The following is a 19,041-nucleotide window of genomic DNA, read 5'->3' on the forward strand; positions in this document are numbered from 1 at the left end:
TTTTTTTTTACCTCACTCAGGCCTTACAGTTTTTACTTTCGCCTCAGCAGTATTCTCTTTGTTCCTTACAGAGAGCACCTGCACAGGTTTCTCCCTATTAGCATTTGGGGAATCTTCCTCTGTCTGTTTCGCTTCAGACAGATCGCACTGACACAGCACTGTCCTCAGCAGTATACTTAGAAGCCTCTCTCAACAGCCATTCTCCCTCACACAGAGAGAGCAGTTAAAAACAACAGTTACTGGAATAACAGTCACAACATAATGGAATGCCTTTCTCGTGACTCACAGGCAGCCAATCACATGAGAGCTACTGCCAGAGTGGGGGGGGGAGCCATGTTAAAAGTACACAGTAATTCAACATAAGTAAATATTCCCATTTCAGGAAATTAAATCATTATCCTTAACAGTGTGAACTTGTGAGGATAGCTCCACCCAAGTCATTACGGAGATCAAAAGAGGCTCCAGTGTAAAAATGCCTGGTGGGACGAAAGTAATAACTCACTATTGAAGATCTTGGAGACAAGAGGTTCTTCCACTGCAAGCTGCTTTTTGACACTTACATTTATTCCTAATATGGTGATGATAATAGGTCAGCTTTACAGGTTGGTCATGAAGACAACTGTATCTGAAAAGCTTTCAGCAGTTTGCAAAAGGTTTGCTATTTATTATTTATTAAATATAACTACTGCCCTCCATCTGTGGATCACAGAGCAGTTTACAGAATAAAAAACACCATGTTTCATATGGAGTCCGTGAACAGTCCAATATCTGAAGAAAGGTTTGCTTTCTCCAACATTTGATAACTCCCCAAAAGAAGTTGGCATGAAAAGATGATTAGTCACAAGGCAAACTCCAGGGGCCACCTCCATAGTCAGAGGTCCTCCAGACTGTCACTGTTTTGCAGAAGGATTCAAGCGCATACCGGAAATTCAGGTTTGCACATTTAAAGTAGATTAAAAGGCTCTGCTCCTAGCACAAGTCCACTTCAGAAAAAGAAACAGATTTATTTATTTATTCATTTGGGAAAGTGATGCAGAAATGATTTGAAAAGAGTGGGATGGATGAATGGCTAACAGGAAGATGTGTCAACACCCTCCAAACAAATCAGGAAGAATGCTCCCTGTTGTATAACTTTGAAAACAAATTGGAATGAATGCTCAAGAAAGGCCAGATAGAATTTAACCTCCATGTAAGCTTTGTGCAAGCAAATCAGGACGAGTGCTCAAGAAAGTGATCCTCTGGAAGGTCCCTCAGTCTTTCCCTCCTCTCTCAAAAAGTGTGTCTTACCTCCCAGCATCCAGATCCTTCTACCTCATTTCTTTCTTCTCTGTGTGCCTATTTGGGGGCTCGTCTACACTTCTGCTTGTCCTGCCACTTTCCCCCGGGGAAAGCCACTCTTTACTTCTGAATTGGAACAAATGTCAGTTGGGTTTTCTGTGGATTGATGTTTGCTCCGATTCAGCAGTAAAGAGCAGGCTGTCCAGCAGAGCAAACAGGAAACCTCTCAGACCTGTGCTTACTAGCTGTGGGATGAGCAAAGTGTGGACGAACCCAAGTCTCTCATGCAGGTTGCACTGGCATGTCCTGGAATACAGGGAAATGATTTAGCCTTCCCTCTTCAGTAAAAGGTAAAGGGACCCCTGACCATTTGGTCCAGTCATGACCGACTCTGGGGTTGCGGCTCTCATCTCGCTTTATTGGCCCAGGCAGCCAGCGTACAGCTTCCGGGTCATGTGGCCAGCATAACTAAGCCGCTTCTGGCAAACCAGAGCAGCGCACTGAAACACCATTTACCTTCCCGCCGGAGCGGTACCTATTTATCTACTTGCACTTGACGTGCTTTCGAACTGCTAGGTTGGCAGGAGCAGGGACCGAGTAACGGGAGCTCACCCCGTCACGGGGATTCGAACTGCCGACCTTCTGATCGGCAAGCCCTAGGCTCTGTGGTTTAACCCACAGCGCCACCCGTGTCCCTTCCCTCTTACGTAGCAGAGCACAAATGCTAAATTTCTGTATTGTTTGTACGCCCATTAAAAATGCAAGCTAACTGGGCTGTTGTCAACTATGGATGGTCCTTTACCCCTGGCTAACTCAAAATGCAAGGCTATCTATTCAGCAAATACAATACAGTGGTACCTCAGGTCACATACGCTTCAGGTTACATATGCTTCAGGTTACACACTCCTCTAAGCTAGAAATAGTGCTTCAGGTTAAGAACTCTGCTTCAGGATAAGAACAAAAATCGGGCTCCAGCGGCGTGGTGGCAGCAGGAGGCCCCATTAGCTATAGTGGTGCTTCAGGTTAAAAACAGTATCAGGTTAAGAATGGACCTCCGGAACGAATTAAGTACTTAACCCGAGGTACCACTGTAATGCAAATACAAAAAAAAAAAAAAGCATTTTGTTATCCAGCTTGTTTCTTCAATTTGTTTGTTTCATTCTTAACTAGCAGCCTTTTTTCAGGATTCAGTTACGTTGCAGCGATCCGCCTTACACATGTATCTACTGCAAACTTTGAGCTGACCAGACCTTTGCACCCTTCGGGGCCTGAATGTTGTTGCCAGAAGACTGTGCATTTCAAAAGGCCTTGCTCTCTTTAATAATCTCAGCCATTAGCACTCCTTCCACCTCTTTCCCCTCCCCTGCTGATTACACCTGTACACATGTTTACTCCAAAACCACATCAAATCCACAGACATTTTTGCAGGCTGACTGGTTTCTACTGCTCAGAAATCCCCCTATTTCTTGGCTGAGTACCCTGCATTCATGTGACTCCTGCACACTGCAACTCAATGAAATCCTCTGAAACAGCTGCCAATTCACCAAATTTTCCATGAATTAGGTCCTGACACTTCAATGAGAGGAAAGACAATGTCTGAAACCAGGCCAACTCTGGCTGACTGCCTAGTATGTGTCACAGTAATTCTACCAGCTGCCCTTCCACACAGCACTTCATACTTTACAGACCACCAAGCAGATCCCTGAATACTTCAATGCTGTTTGGAGTTGGAGCTGCCAGTATGTTTTCTCAGCCTCTGGCACCCAGTGGCTCCAGGCTGGACCCAGAAAGTTTTTGTGCGTGTTTGTTTTGGTTTGTTTTTATTTTTATGAATGGCTGTAGAAGAGGAGTCTTGACTGAACCGAGGCACAATACTGCAGCCATTCATGAAAACAGCAAAAGGAAAACATTGTACTTTGACTGATTGGATGCAGACCAAAGTTTATAGGAATGTTACTCATTCAGGACTTTTGCTGTCTAAAGGCTGATAACGTCTTTGCCTGCTAGATTATGGCTTGTAATTTAAAAAGTGTGGATTTGTGATCCTGGATAGATTGATTGCACTTCTACAAACTAGTTCAATCTTTTTTCTTTGCCTCGGAGAGGGGGGTGGGATTTTTACGTCTTCCTTGAACCATTTCATTTCTGAAAAAGAGACATGCTGCTAGAAAACTCGATTTTCAGATTTCCACCAAAAGTTTGGCCGGGGGGGGGGGAGGCGGGGAATACAATCTCTAGATTACCTATGTGTTTCCTAGCTTTCACATGGAAAAACTGTGTGACTCAAAATGAAGCCATTTAAGGCTTAAAACAGGGAAGACATTATTCAACTGAAGAAAATTAATAATTGTTGATATATAACAATGGGAGATCTAACCCATGGTATATAACGTTGTATCATTTAGTTGGTGTTGTATGGCTTTGATCCTGCAGTAATTGCTAAGGCAAATTGGAGAATGGCTGTGAATGAATGAGTGCTCTGTTTAAGAATTCTCCTTTGGCAGGGCTGGAATTTATTCTTCAGTTCTGGAGTGTCTCCTTCCATGATGGCAGTGGATGCTTGTTCCATGTGTTTATTGCCATGTTCTAATTCAGCATTTCCCAAAGTTTCTACTGAGGGCCTATTCAAATATTATGGACCCCACAGAGAGGTGGTTTTTTAAAAAAAATTCCAACTTGCACTACACGCAGGCACTGTGATCCTGGAAAGCCGCTCACTGTGTAGATATCCCCTGCACATAACTACCTAGAAAGCAGGAATATGTGCAGCTTGACAGGACATTGAGTTGCATCCAACTAAGCGCTACTCAGAGTAGGCCCATTGAAATCATTGGGCTTGGGTTAGTCATGTTCATTAATTTCAGTGCTTCTACTCTGAGTAGGATTAACATTGGCTACGACCCTTATGAACCTTGCTTCTATTTTTAGTTTTCTCACATTTCTGTCCCGCCTTTAGTCTGTCATGGAAATCAAGACAGTATACATGTGGTTCCCAGGCAGCTACCAGTAACCTGGGTGATAGCTCATGCTTGCCAGGGCTGATGGGAGTTGTAGTTTAGTAATATCTGGCAGGTCAAAGGTTCCCCACACCTGTTCTGAATAATTATCCCAGTGGTCCAATGGCACAGCTTTCCTGCCTTGTGACAGTACACTTGCTTAATACCAGTAGGTTTACTAATGGACAGAATACAAAAGAACTTAGGCAGCTACCTTTGAGTCAGATCATTGGTCCATCTAGATCAATAGTGTTCACACGGACACTATTGTGTCCAGGGTTTCTCCTAGACCTACCTGGAAATGCTGGAGATCTAACCTAGGACCTTCAGTATGCAGATGCTCTACCACTGAACTATGGTCCTTCAGTAGAGTTTCTTATAACCTAATGGGACGTGGGTGGTGCTGTGGTCTAAACCATTGAGCCTCTTGGGCTTGCTGATCAGAAGGTGGGCAGTTTGAATCCCCGTGCCGGGGTGAGCTCCTGTTTCTTTCCCAGCTCCTGCCAACCTAGCAGTCTGAAAGCATGCCAGTGCAAGTAGATAAATAGATACTACTGTGGTGGGAAGGTAAAGGGCATTTCCATGCGCTCTGGTTTCTGTCACAGTGTTCCATTGCACCAGAAGTGGTTTAGTCATGCTGGCCACATGACCCAGAAAGCTGTCTGTGGACAAATGCCATCTCCCTCAGCCTGAAGCAAGAGGAGCGTTGCAACCCCATAGTTGCCTTTGACTGGACTTAACTGTCCAAGGCCCCTTTCCCTTTCCCTTTTTACCTTATAAACTAGAAAGGATGAGTCCATTTAACTGGTAACAGCCGGCATGGAACAGATGAGGCGTATGCTGCAGGAAATAATTTGCTGGGGGAAATGTGAGCTTGAGGAGGGAATTGAAAGAGGAGAAGGAGTTGGCTTGCCAGATCAGAAGTGGGGGCAGCATTCTGTCAAAACGGGCAGGATTTATTCTGTGAAGCTGTGAAGTAATTAAAAAGAAAGTGCCTTTCTGAACTTCTTTACCTCACAGCTGAGTAGGCACAGCCAGATCACACAGATCTGCAAAGGGTGTGATTTTCAGGTGGTCTTCAGCAAGCATTTCATATTTTAAGGAATTTAGCATTGAAGAATGAAAGGAGATGTAAGAATAGATGCTAATGGTCAAGACAGGTGGGTGGCAGACTAGCTTTTAAAGCCAGGATATATGTGTACACCTTGTGACCCACCAGGCTAAATGCAGCCTACCTGCCGGATGTTCTGCAACCATGTTTTGTGGCCACAGGCAACAAAACCAAAGGTTTACGGGGGTGATGTACATAGTATGTGGGCTGCACATAGGCGCTGACTCCATGGGGCCTGAGGGGGCCCGAGCCCCCTCAAAAATTCGTTCGGGGGGGCTCTGCCCCCCCAATAATCTCGGGCGCCCCTCCAGCAGAGCGCCGCCGCCGCCCCTCCCCCAGCCCAAAATGCACAGGGTCGGGCTGCATGCCTCCTGCCCTCCCTCCCGAGCAAAAGCTCCACCCAGTTTCCTTCGGAGCTGATTAATAGGTGCAGCACGCTCTCCCCTATTTGCTCACGAGGAGGCGGCACCACTTTATCTGCATATTCATGAGCTTATTTATTATTCATGAGCTTTCGCGGGCTCCCCCAATATTTTTTATAAGTCGGCGCCCCTGGGGCTGCATTTGACTTTGATAAGTCACAGGTTGTGCTTTATGCTTTAAGAAACAGGCTGGATTTTCAACAGCGCTGGGGAACACACCAGGCTGACCACATATTCATTTTAACTCAAGTGTGATGGGGAACTCAAAAGGGGGGAGCTAAAATGTTATGATAACGTACCAACGATCCCGGACTGGCAGACAAAGATGGTGGAATATGCTGAGTTGGCGAAATTGACTGGGGAAATCCAAAACCAGCAGGATCAAACGTTTCAAAAAGACTAGAATAAGTTTATAGAGTATTTGAGGGATAATTGTAAACATTTAACAGCACTGACAGGACTGATTTAAAGCTTGATAGTTTACAGAAAGCACGGATTTACAATTAATATAATTTAGTGATTATTGGAATTGAATAGAGAGTAAAGAGGGAAAATTGAAATGCAATTTTAAAAAATATATAATTTAAGGTAATCATGGGCCGGGAGGGAGGGGAGTCGAGTGCTCATGAGAGTGGAATATAATTCAAAAACTGGAGTGTGCTATATTTATATAAAATGGAAACTTTTTTAAAAATGATTAAAAAATAAATAAATTGGTAACATGTCTAGAAAGTTGAGCCATGGGTGATTTTGCAAACCTGGCCCTACATTGGTCTCCCATGGACCCTTATGTTCTACTTCAGAGGATATAGACTTTTTGTCTGCAGAGATTTGACTCCTTGCATGATATATCCTTAATACAGTAAGCTGTGAGTTCATTGTTTTAAGGAATCTCTGCATTCTCCAAAAGGATTGAAACCAGACTCTTCTTATTCAAACCACCATTGTATTTTAGTCCTCTGCTTGGTATAATGAGAAGAAAAATCACCATGAATGCATTAGAAAAACAAAAAACCCTCTCCCTACCTAAGTTTCAGATACACAGACCAATGCAGCAAAATGTCAGTTGGCAGCTGGGATAGCTCAACTGGTAGAGCATGAGATTCAGTTTCAGCGTTGTGGGTTTGAGCCCCACGTTGGACAAAAGATTCCTGCATTGCAGGGGGTTGGACTAGATGACTCTTGGGGTCCCTTCCAGCTCTACAATACAGGGATACTTTGAACAAAAATGATGTACACAAATCTGGATGGCCTCAAAAGCAGTTATGGGGAATGGACTTTGTACAATGTTGCCATACTGTTACCTCTTTACCTATATTTACTGGAATTCCATGAAGACTAATAGAATTCTGCAAATATCCCTCAACTGTAGTTTTCGTTTACATTATTTTCATGTATGCCATGGGAATGTTATACAAAGTATGTGCAGCTAAATTAGAATAATTGTAGAAAATATGCAAACAATCTCTTGACTTTCCCAGCTGTATTGTTGTGCTGTAAAAGTTAACTTGTTCCCAATGCCCAGACTGGAAATTTATAAGCATATAATTCTAATCAAAAAGGATACACATCATATCACACATAATCCTGAAAATTGAGATTTTTCCGCCGTATGTTACATTGGCCTTCACCTAACTGGTATTCTCCAGTGGGACTACTGTTCCCATGAGCATCATCCAGCACAGCCTGATGGGCTCTGCATTGAGGAAGGCTTTGTTACACAGTACAGTCGTACCTTGGAAGTCAAATGGAATCCATCCCGGAAGTCCGTTTGACTTCCAAAATGTTTGAAAACCAAATTGCGGCTTCTGATTGGCTGCAGGAAGCTCCTGCAGCCAACCAGAAGCCATGGAAGCCCCGTTAGACGTTTGGGTTCCAGAAGAACATTTGCAAACCAGAACAATCTGGGTTTGCGGCGTTCGGGAGCCAAAACGTCCCAAGTTCCAGGGCTTTCAGGATCCAAAGTACGACTGTATGAGAAAGGGGAGACTTTCCTTTGTCATAAGCCATCTAAATAATATCTTTCTTTACTCTTTTCTTTGCAGCCACAACAGGTGACCCAGAAGAAGCCAGCTCGGGTGAGTAGTGTGTGTGTGTGTGTGTGTGTGTGTGTGTGTGTGTGTGTGTGTGAATTATTTGCTGTGTGCTAAATTCATATAGCTCCATACAGCTGTAATGCTAATCTGACATTGACATGTAATGAACAGAAATACTTGAGGGTAAATAAACGAGATGATTTTATGCCGATTAAACAAGGACAACATTGCAAACAAGAATCGTATTTCATCAGGTGCATGTTAAACTTTTTTTTTTTTTTACTAACATTTCTTTATAGCCAAATGGTGACAAAACAGAAGTTAAAAACCACAAAACACAACAATAATTATAAAAGAATGAATCTAAAGCAAATTATAACAGCCACGGAATAAACCCAACAGCAGTTTAATGATCTAAAGGGGTAGGCAAACTAAGGCCCAGGGGCCGGATCCGGCCCAATCACCTTCTAAATCCGGCCTGCAGACGGTCTGGGAATCAGCGTGTTTTTACATGAGTAGAAAGTGTCCCTTTATTTAAAATGCATCTCTGTGTTATTTGTGGGGCCTCCCTGGTGTTTTTACAAGAGTAGAATGTGTGCTTTTATTTAAAATGCATCTCTGGGTTATTTGTGGGTCGTAGGAATTCGTTCATTTATATATATATATTGCCCGCCCCCCATGAGGTCTGAGGGACAGTGGACTGCTGAAAAAGGTTGCTGACCCCTGATAAACAACAACAAATTTTTAAAACTGAAAGACTAAAATAATATTTAAAGAGGCAAACTGCTGAAAAGTCCCTCTCTCTAGTAGCCACCACCTTCAGCAGGGGCAATTTGAGATGGGCCTCAGAAGATGACCTTAAGATCTGGGTAGGTATATATGGGAAGTTGCTTAGGGCCTAGAAAGAGACTAGATTACTGAGCACTGGCATAATATGATCCTTTTAGCCAGTCCCAGTTGACAATCTGGCCAGGCTATTTTGGCCTGACCGAACTTTCTAGACCATTTTCAAAGGTAGTCCCACAGATAATGCCTTCTAGCAATGCAGAATTGGCCGATTAAACAGCCATTAACCCCACTTTGTCACACTGTCTTGTTTAAAAGGGTTGTTTTCTCACCTTTTCAATGAATATTTATGGATGAAATGGGAGCTCTAAACCATTTTACAGACTCCAAACACAGAGCCGGAACATGGTAGTTATTACACACTGCTTAACATGGAAAACTACAGTAGACTTTTATGTAATATGAGCATAACAACCTTAGTGAGTATAATAGAGGAGACACTGAGGATCAGAAGCTATTTCAGGATCCATGAAAGGATGGGGAAGCTCTCTTCAGGTGTTACTAAAAAATGGCAGTGTTTTCTTGAGTCCCGAGGCATGACTGGCTGAGGAGTGGAGTGACCAGCTGTGACAGGTGAAGATGGAGAGAAAAGAGGATGACATTTGGATGGGGGCTGAGCCCAGAGAGAAGAAGCTGGGGGGGGGGGAGCAGATGCTTTCGGCTCCCAGGGTCCTGCTACCTCAGCTGGGGAAGCAGGAATCTCATTTCTCCCCTACTCTTTGAGACAAAGGAACACAGCCAGGGAATCTGAGAGGGAGTCAGCCCACAGCTAGGGAAGGAGAAACCAAAGTCTGAAGGCGGGGGGGGGACTCCTTGGGGGGACGCCAAGGAGATGTAAGTGGGTAGGAGGGTAAGCACTTTGTAGATGTTGGTCTCCAGTACAGCATTACAGGTGCTTATCAGGATTAGAAGGAATTACAGTGGTACCTCAGGTTACATACGCTTCAGGTTACAAACTCCACTAACCCAGAAATAGTACTTCAGGTTAAGAACTTTGCTTCAGGATGAGAACAGAAATCGTGCTCCGGCGGCAGCAGGAGGCCCCATTAGCTAAAGTGGTGCTTCAGGCTAAGAACAGTTTCAGGTTAAGTACAGGCCTCCGGAACGAATTAAGTACTTAACCTGAGGTACCACTGTACACATGATAGATAAGAAAACTAGAAATATCAACAGCCATTGCTTGATTCAGGGATGGTGAGGGGCTCAGAGGCCCAAAGTCTAGGAGATCTGCAAGCTTTATAATCTATAAAGATAAAGATGGTCCTGCCAACATCTTCAAACCACAGGAAAAGACTTCTGTAGCACCTGGAAAGGGAGGCTCCCTTAGGAATCTAAGAATCTGTCTCGCACTGTGTTTGCCGGGCAGCTTTATAGATTACTTCTATATGAGCCCGCTCCTCCTCCAGTTCAAGCTATCAGTAGGGTCTGGGTGGGTTCCAGCATCTTTAACTGGGATCCTGGTGGTCTGCTGATTGCCAGTGCTTCTTTCCACCCACACTCCCAAACAAAACATTCTTTGCAATAGCTCACGGGCTTCAACTTGTCACATCTCCTAAAACCAAGCTGCTGGTTTTTGATATTTTTTTTTAAAGAAAACCTTATTACTTTAGAAATAATGGAGATAACCTAATTTATGGTTTGGGGTCATTTTCCAGCAGTGATAGAGTGGTTTTGTTACGAATGCGCTGACCAGCAATTCCCCGCTAGCAGTTCTAGTTAGCGGGTTAATGCTCATTTGAGCATTGAACACAATCAGTATAGCGACTAGCATAGAAATATTGATTTGGCCTTTGACAGGGTTACCAGGTCTCAGGGTCTAACCCAAAATTGGCCTGAAACCTATTCTTGCCTCCTTAGAAGTGGGTCCCACGAGGTCCAGTGGGACTTAGTCCCAAGTAAAGAAGTATAGGGCTGCAGTCTTAACCTGTTCCCAGGTGAAAGTATTAAATCTCAAGGCAAGGAAGCAGAGAGAAGGGAGCAAGCCATGTTCCTGCCACCATCAGCCTTCTTCTAACATTTCCAACATGTTCTTCCAGTTTCATTTTCTCTCCTTTTATGGGAGAGAGTAAACTGAAAGGTGGACACCCTTTCAGTTTGGAAATGCATTGGAAATTGGACAATAATTCCGCAAAGGAGATCAGCTTGAAGGGGGAAGCTTGGGATATCTATTATCTGTCTTTCTCAATATGTACGTTGAGCCTCAGAAAAACTAGCAGCCCTTTTATTGGGGAAGCTGGAATATGCCTGAGAAGGCTGTACAGTCTAAGAAGGATGAGAGTCCTGCCATAGTTCAGTCTCGTGCCTCTATTCCTTACTACTCCCTTTTATTTTACATGACCGAAATCATCTATAAAAGCAAATAGTTCAGGCTCAAAATTAACAAGAGCATGAGCTCATGCAGGCTTCCTAATCTGAGCTGTCTAAGGAAATAATGATAAAATATAAACATAGGGACTACATGGAAGTTCATGGAGGATAATGTAAATCTTATACTACATTCAGAGGAATCACTTCCTTTTCCATCTGTTTCCTTCAAAATAGCCTTGCAGATGGTTTTTCCAGACAGCTTTCTAGATTAAGGTAGAAATCTCCCCACAATGGGATTTGGAAATATTAAGCCCAAGCCTTGTAGTACCAAAGTGTTTAGTTGTAGTTTGGACCAGCAGCCTTGGTTACTCTAGTCCAGACGTGAGAAACATTTTTCACTCCCAGAGCCATGTTCCCTTGTGAGGAGCTCTCAGAGGGCTGCATGCCATTGCTGAGTGGAACCAAAGACAAAGAGCGGGCAGAGGAAGGGATGTATCTCACCTTTGTATATACAATAATAGGCTACATTCAAGCCATGTAAAAATGCTAGGTTTCTGTTTGTGCGCACACTATAAACACGAGAGATCATCACAATTCTGGGATACATTCCAGCCGGGCAAAAGCACTTGAGGAGTGTTCAGAGCAGGGCCCAGACCAAAACATTTTGGCACCTGAGGCAAACCACAGAATCACACCCCCTACCCAGTTTTACCAGCAGTGGTTTGGAATAATTTTTGCTTATAGCACCAGACTTCTAAACTATTCCTTTTTCAATGAATCCAGGGACACTTTTCAACTTGGATTTTGCCAGAGGACTGATTTGTAAATCCGGGGATTGTCCCTGGGAAACGGGGGACGTCTGATAACCTTATTCTAAACACGACTCCAATACAGACCACTCTGTAACTTTCCCCTACAATGCAGCACACAAAAATCCAGTTGTAGTGTTTCGCGCCCTCTGGAACAAGAGGTTACCTGCTTTTAGCGTTCCAGTTCTGATACCAAAGATCATTGTGTGAGCTCTGTGTTACCCCCACCCTGCCTTCCCAATGCACACACAGTAACACACTGTTGCAGTTTCCAGTTGTATTATTTTTATTTATTAATGATCATGCATCTGAAATACTTTATTTTGTCAGAAGTTGAAAGGTATTCTTTTGTGTATGGAACATTTTGTTGTATACAGGTTTAAACTTCTAGATCTGTGTTTTCAAAGATGTCCCGTTTAGTTATTTATTTAGTTGTTATTGTTTTAAGAAAATTAAGCTCCTATCTCCATTTTCATCTTGAATAATACCACCAGTTTTCTTTAGAATATTATGCAAAATACAGAAGAGTCTAAGGTAGTGTCCCCCTCCACCTTTTTACTGCAGTTCTATAAATGTCATTATCTTCCAGCTTTCAAACACACAGCAGGGCAAATCCATTCACTAAATCTTACTTTAGGGACAGATGCTTTCTAGCTTAGAGCCTTGAAGACACTATGTAAAATTCAACGGTATCTTCAGACAGTTAAAGAACCCAGAGGATTTTCCATTTTGCAGCTGAAGAATGCAAGAGCAGGTTACACTGTGAAATGATATTCTCTCAGTATTAATACGGACTCTTAAATCATAAGATATGTGTATGTCCACATGATAGCTGTGAAATGATTTATAACTACAGAGAGAACTCCTGCAGTGAACTTGTTTTAGAAAAGGTTACCAGATCTACATGTAAGCCACCAGTTAAGTTTAAACATATCTTGCAGAAAAGTTAGGTATGCTATGTTTAAAGACAGAATGTTTATTGTGCCCTTTAAGCTACTGCCCTTTGATAGGTCTGTTTGAGGATTAAAAGATAGGTAAATTTAACGGCGACACAAAATTAGTATTTCTAGTAAAATCTCTTGTACTTTTATTGCTTAAATTGTTAAATAAGCAATAGAGGAAAAACAAGCCAGTTTCCTAATTTGCAAGCAGTTTGCAACAGCTGTATCCTTGGCCAGAGTGTCATATGGGTGATTATATTGTAAAATAATACAAAGGAAATAGTTATTTTTAGGGACGCATCATGAAGATTATCAAAGTGAAACTTTTTTTTATAAAAAGACAGGACATACTTTATTTTTATCACTTCTGTAGCATAAGAACAATATGCGTGTAAATCTGTCATTTGACCAATTATGTGAAAGGGGGTTTCAAAAACAAAGGTTTTTATAATGGTGATATTGCAAGATAAAGCACACATAGCCATACAGTTGCCCCCTAAATCTCCTTCCCTTTTTCTGAAGGCTCTAAAGCCGCCTGTCAGTAGCCCAACTGCTGTGGACTTCAGAGATACAAACTCACACATACTTATTAACTCCTTTTACTCATCTCCTATAATTCCTTTCCCTTTTTCCTTTCATAGCTAATCTCCTGGCCTACTTAAATTCTTAAAGGCTGAGGCCTGGTCTGTGGGAATCTTGCCTAACAGTAGCAAGTGTCTATACCAGGCTTCCTCAACCTCAGCCCTCCAGATGTTTATGGCCTACAACTCCCATGATCCCTAGCTAGCCGGACCAGTGGTCAGGGATGATGGGAATTGTAGTCTCAAAACATCTGGAGGGCCAAGGTTGAGGAAGCCTGGTCTATAATCAGTAGCCATGATTAGCCAGAAACTGTTGCCTAGCAATAAAGCATATATTTACTTACATTGCTTGGAAAATGCATTTTTAACAACAACAACACCACCACCACAAATATTTTAAGCAATGCATGTGAAAAAGCACATACTAAACCAGTGTTTCCCAACCACTGTTCCGCGGCACACTAGTGTGCTGCGAGATGTTGCCTGGTGTGCCGCGGGAAAAATTAAAAAATGCGAAAGATATTTTTTTTTTAAGTCAAATTTTCGATTGGGGCGCCGTCACTAGATGACCCCTGGGGTTCCCTCCCTCCCTCCCTCTCTGCGCCTCCCTCCTCCTCCTCCGGGGAGGCCCTTCCTGGCTCTCGGCCAAAGCTTGGCGGCTGCCACTCACTCACTCGCTCGCCCACCCGTCCCTCCATCCCTGCACCCGGCCTCTCCCCCTCCGTCCCCGGCGCGGGGGCTGCCGGGATCCGTAGTCCCCTCGCCCTTGGGCTCCGCGCCCGCGCGGGGTGCATGAACTACGTTTCCCAGCGTGGCCTGGCGGGCCGGGCGTTTTGTTTGAAGCGCTCTTCTCCCGGCCATGGAATGAGCGCAGCGGCGGCGGCCGGGCAGGGGCTCTTCCGCGCAGACCCCGCGCAGCCTGCCTGCGCCACCGCGGAGTTGGGCGGCAGGATGGAGCCCGGGGATCCCCGCAGAGGCGGAGCGGCGGAGGCTGCCCCCCAGGTAGGGCTGTGTTGGGGTTTTTAATTTTTGCAATGCTGCATCCACGCCGGAGGGGACGCATCGGACTGCGGGGAGACCCCTTGGCGGGCGTGCAAGGCAATGCATGCGTGCAGGCGTTGCATGGAGTGCAGTGCAATGCAATGGCAACGCGGCGCCCTGCATGCATGTATGCAACTTCCACCGGCGCTCCGGACTTGGCAGGTGAGGGGGGTCCCCAGTGGGTGGCAGAGAGAGCCGGGAGGGCGAAGGGGAGCCGGGGGGGAGCAGCGCTGCTCCCCGAGCCGAGCCCAGGGGGAAACTTCGGCGTCGTTGCGCCGGGTGTTGGAAGCGGAGGCTGGCGGGGGCCCCTCACCTGCAAAACCTGGTCGCCTCTCATATATTTCGTGCATTGCATTCATCGCCCGCTTTCTCCTCCAAGGAGCTCCCCGTGTTATCCTCGCAACAACAGCCCTGCGAGGTGGGTCAGGCGAGTGGCCCAAGGGAGCACCCAGGGATTGTCCTGGCCAGGTGGGGCGATTTGAACCCTGCTCTCTGCCCGGTCTTCGTCTTCATTTAGCCCCCACATGTGCATGACTGAGGTTTTCCCCCCTCGTCTTGGCTATGGTGTGAGTCTGTGCTGTTAATTAATGGGGTTCTGCCTTCGGAGAAGATGAGCCAGCCCTCAAGGAGGTGATTATGTAATTTGCTAGCAATTCATGTCCCTCCCGGCGTGATGCTGCGCGCTGACGTCACGGGGCTGTAATGGTGGTGTGCCTCGAGATTTTTTTCATGAAAAAAGTGTGCCTTTGCCCAAAAAAGGTTGGGAAACACTGTACTAAACATTACCCCTGACCTAAGACAAACCAAACAACCTGTTCCCCCAAACACACAAGAGGAATCTTTCCAGAAAAACCACCCCAACAAAGCCTAAGGCAGAAAAACTCACAATACCTGTCAATATGCCAGAGTCTCTCATCAAATATTTAACTTATTCAAAGAAAACCATAGCTTATTCTTTCTACACTAAATTTGGCATGAGCTCTCCTCACAACTTCCTCTCCTACACTCCCTCTCTTACACTTAAGTTTCAGGTCAATGAGTGGAGCCATTTTCAATCTATATCCCTTAGAACCTACTGCCACCATTTCTCATTATAAAGGCGGAATACAGTTCAGCTGACTCTCCTTAGCGTAGGGCCACAACTGTGCCCTCTAGAAAGATCAGGCCAGAGACATATTCTGTGTTTTAGACAAGTTGTTATTTAATCTTACAAGGAAACTAAATTGTTCTTGTGATACAATAAATCCCTGTCTTTCCATCGAAATAATGCCCAATTAAGTCACATCATGAAAGCAAAAATCCACAGTAGTAACTCCGGCAAAGTCAAGCAGTAGACAAAGAAAATAATCAGGCAAACACTGACTGAAGCCCACTTAAACCATGTAGTGACATACAGTGCACCCTGCTTAGTGAGGCATTCTGTAGGATATGTGCCGTCTCAGACGTTGCCATCCGCTGTGCCTTATTTGAACCCTTTTGAGCTATATCACAAGCCCCAGTCCTATTTCTCTGATAAAAAAAATTCTGAACATTCCTCAAGGAATTTATAGTCGTACTTGCTGAACTCTTCGTTCATGTAATCAAAGGGGAGGTCAAGGGAAAACCAGGAAAACTTGCGCTCTCTCTCTCTCTCTCTGTATCCAATTCAGACATTGCGCCCACTGAAGAATGTGCTTGTTAAACCCCTTGTATAGCTGGGACTTCATTTTTCTTTGTGAAGTGGGCTGCTATGTATATGGCTGTGAGCTGTTCAGTGCTTGGAACCCTCCTTGACTGGCGCTCATAAAAATGTCACTATGCACTTCCACTTTGAAAGGCTCTTTTATCTTACCTTCCTGAAGCCCCCTTTCCAAAGGGTAAGCACGCTTGACCAGGAAGCAGCAGCTTGGCCTTCCCACATAGCTAGGTCTTAATGAGGTGTGCACAGCTCTTGGCTTTCGACTTTCAATCTCTTTCGTGTAACTTCAAAGCTGCTGTATTCACGTTTGACAAGAGGCCTACAGCTAGTGTTTTGGCTGGTATACATGTCTCTTTGCTCTCTCGCATACGCAACGCAGCAGAGTTGATCGTAGCCATGTGTACAGTGGTACCTCAGTTTACGAACTTAATCCGTTCCTGAAGTCCGTTCTTAAACCAAATCCATTCTTAAACTGAGGCGCGCTTTCCCTAATGAGGCCTCCCACCGCCGGTACCCTTCCACCTTTCGGATTCCGTTCATAGACTGAGGTAAGGTTTGCAAACCGGAACACTGCTTCCGGTTTTGCAGAGTTCATAAAATGAATACAATGGTACCTTGGGTTAAGTACTTAATTTGTTCCGGAGGTCCGTTCTTAACCTGAAACTGTTCTTAACCTGAAGCACCACTTTAGCTAATGGAGTCTCCTGCTGCTGCCGTGCCATAGAATCATAGAATCATAGAATCATAGAGTTGGAAGAGACCACAAGGGCCATCGAGTCCAACCCCCTGCCAAGCAGGAAACACCATCAGAGCACTCCTGACATATGGTTGTCAAGCCTCTGCTTAAAGACCTCCAAAGTAGGAGACTCCACCACACTCCTTGGCAGCAAATTCCACTGTCGAACAGCTCTTACTGTCAGGAAGTTCTTCCTAATGTTTAGGTGGAATCTTCTTTCTTGTAGTTTGGATCCATTGCTCCGTGTCTGCTTCTCCGGAGCAGCAGAAAACAACCTTTCTCCCTCCTCTATGTGACATCCTTTTATATATTTGAACATGGCTATCATATCACCCCTTAACTTCCTCTTCTCCAGGCTAAACATGCCCAGCTCCCTTAGCCGTTCCTCATAAGGCATCGATTCCAGGCCTTTGACCATTTTGGTTGCCCTCCTCTGGACACGTTCCAGTTTGTCAGTGTCCTTCTTGAATTGTGGTGCCCAGAACTGGACACAGTACTCCAGGTGTGGTCTGACCAGAGCAGAATACAGTGGCACTATTACAGTGCCGCCGGAGCATGATTTCTGTTCTCATCCTGAAGCAAAGTTCTTAACCTGAGGTACTATTTCTGGGTTAGCGGAGTCTGTAACCTGAAGCATATGTAATCTGAAGTGTATGTAACCCGAGGTACCACTGTAGTTTGTAAACAGGACTGTTCGTAAACTGAGGTACCGCTGTACTTGGAAGTTCAATATGTCTTACTCTTGTTTAATTGTACATAGGATTGTAACCTTCCTTGTTTACCTTTGTTCTCATGCACCCTTCTGGGAGGGAAAAGGGAGAAGCATCTGCTGCCACCACTGTGCCCTGATCTTCTCATTTGTGCCTGGCCCTCATCCATAACAGATATCTATGCAAAGATGCCATTTGTTATCCAACCAACAGCTTCCTTGAGGAACAAAACCTTCTTTGCAAAGAAGGTTGCAGCAGCTAAAGACCAAAAGGATGACAGCCATCTTTAAATATCTGAAGGGCTGCCCTGTGGAAGGTGGAGCAAGCTTGCTTTCTGCAGCTTGAAGGGACAGATTCAAATTGCAAGAAAGGATATTGCAAGAAAGGAAGGATGGTAACAGCCATTCAAGAATGGAACAGACAACCCCGGAAGCTGGCAGACTCTCTTCCACTGGAGTTTTTTAAGCAGAGGTTAAGCAGGATTCTTCACCTGCACTTCTTACATTGAGGGTCCCGTTCCAGCTCTCCCGCTCTGTGATTCTGTGACTAATGGGGAATGGCCTCAATGGCAGCTTTTCCTTTCCCTGCCAGACAAGTGTATGATATAAACAAAGTTCTAATTCATGTGTACATTTACATGGATGTAAGCCACTGAATTCAATTGGACTTCCTAACGTGCACAGGATTGGACTGTAGCTAAAATTTTGTTTCTCTTTCTCTTTCCCTTTCTAGTACAGTGGTACCTCAGGTTACATACGCTTCAGGTTACAGACTCCGCTAACCCAGAAATAGTGCTTCAGGTTAAGAACTTTGCTTCAGGATGAGAACAGAAATTGTGCTCCGTTGGCAGCGGGAGGCCCCATTAGCTAAAGTGCTCCTTCAGGTTAAGAACAGTTTCAGGTTAAGAACAGACCTCTGGAACGAATTAAGTACTTAACCTGAGGTACCACTGTACTGCCCATTCCTAGTTCCCTCCACCCAGGAAGACATATTTCCTGTTTATAGGAACAGAAGAATTTGCTTCATACCAAGTTAGGCCTCTGGTCCATCTGGCAACAGGCAGTGTCTCTCTAGGGTCTCTGGCACATTTCTACCTAGAAATGTTTTTGCTCACTTCCTGCTTTAGGCCAGTCACCTATTCCTAGCATATCCCACCTGTGAAGATACTGGAGAAGGTATAAAGTAGGTGTAAAAAGGGACTTTCTTCTTGTACCACAGGCATCAAATTTTAGTTCCTGAACCATGTTTTTTCTGTGCACCCCCTCAATTAGTACAGCTAACTCCCAGATAGTTTGCACAGGGAATGTACAGTGGTGCCCCGCAAGATGAATGCCTCGCAAGACGAAAAACCCGCTAGACTAAAGGGTTTTCCGTTTTTCGATGCACTTCGCAAGACGAATTTCCCTATGGGCTTGCTTCGCAAGACGAAAACGTCTTGTGAGTCTTGCGATTTTTTTCGCTCCCCCCCTTTTTCTAAGCCACTAATAGCCTTTTAACCGCTAAGCCGCTAAGCCTTTAATAGCCGCTAAACTGCTAATCCGCTAAGCCG

General features: G+C 44.6%; 1 protein-coding gene across 3 annotated transcripts in view; it reads left to right on the plus strand.

The window, feature by feature from the left end:
• Positions 1–19,041, plus strand: part of HMGA2 (high mobility group AT-hook 2) — a 138,671-nt gene that overhangs the window by 110,184 nt on the left and 9,446 nt on the right. For all 3 annotated transcript variants that reach the window (XM_082239914.1, XM_082239915.1, XM_082239916.1), the window contains one exon: positions 7,853–7,885. In XM_082239914.1, the coding sequence (XP_082096040.1) occupies positions 7,853–7,885 (33 nt within the window). The remainder of the gene's footprint in view (positions 1–7,852; positions 7,886–19,041) is intronic.

This window comes from Podarcis vaucheri, assembly GCF_965113315.1.
Source record: "Podarcis vaucheri genome assembly, chromosome: 10".
Lineage (NCBI taxonomy): Eukaryota > Metazoa > Chordata > Lepidosauria > Squamata > Lacertidae > Podarcis > Podarcis vaucheri.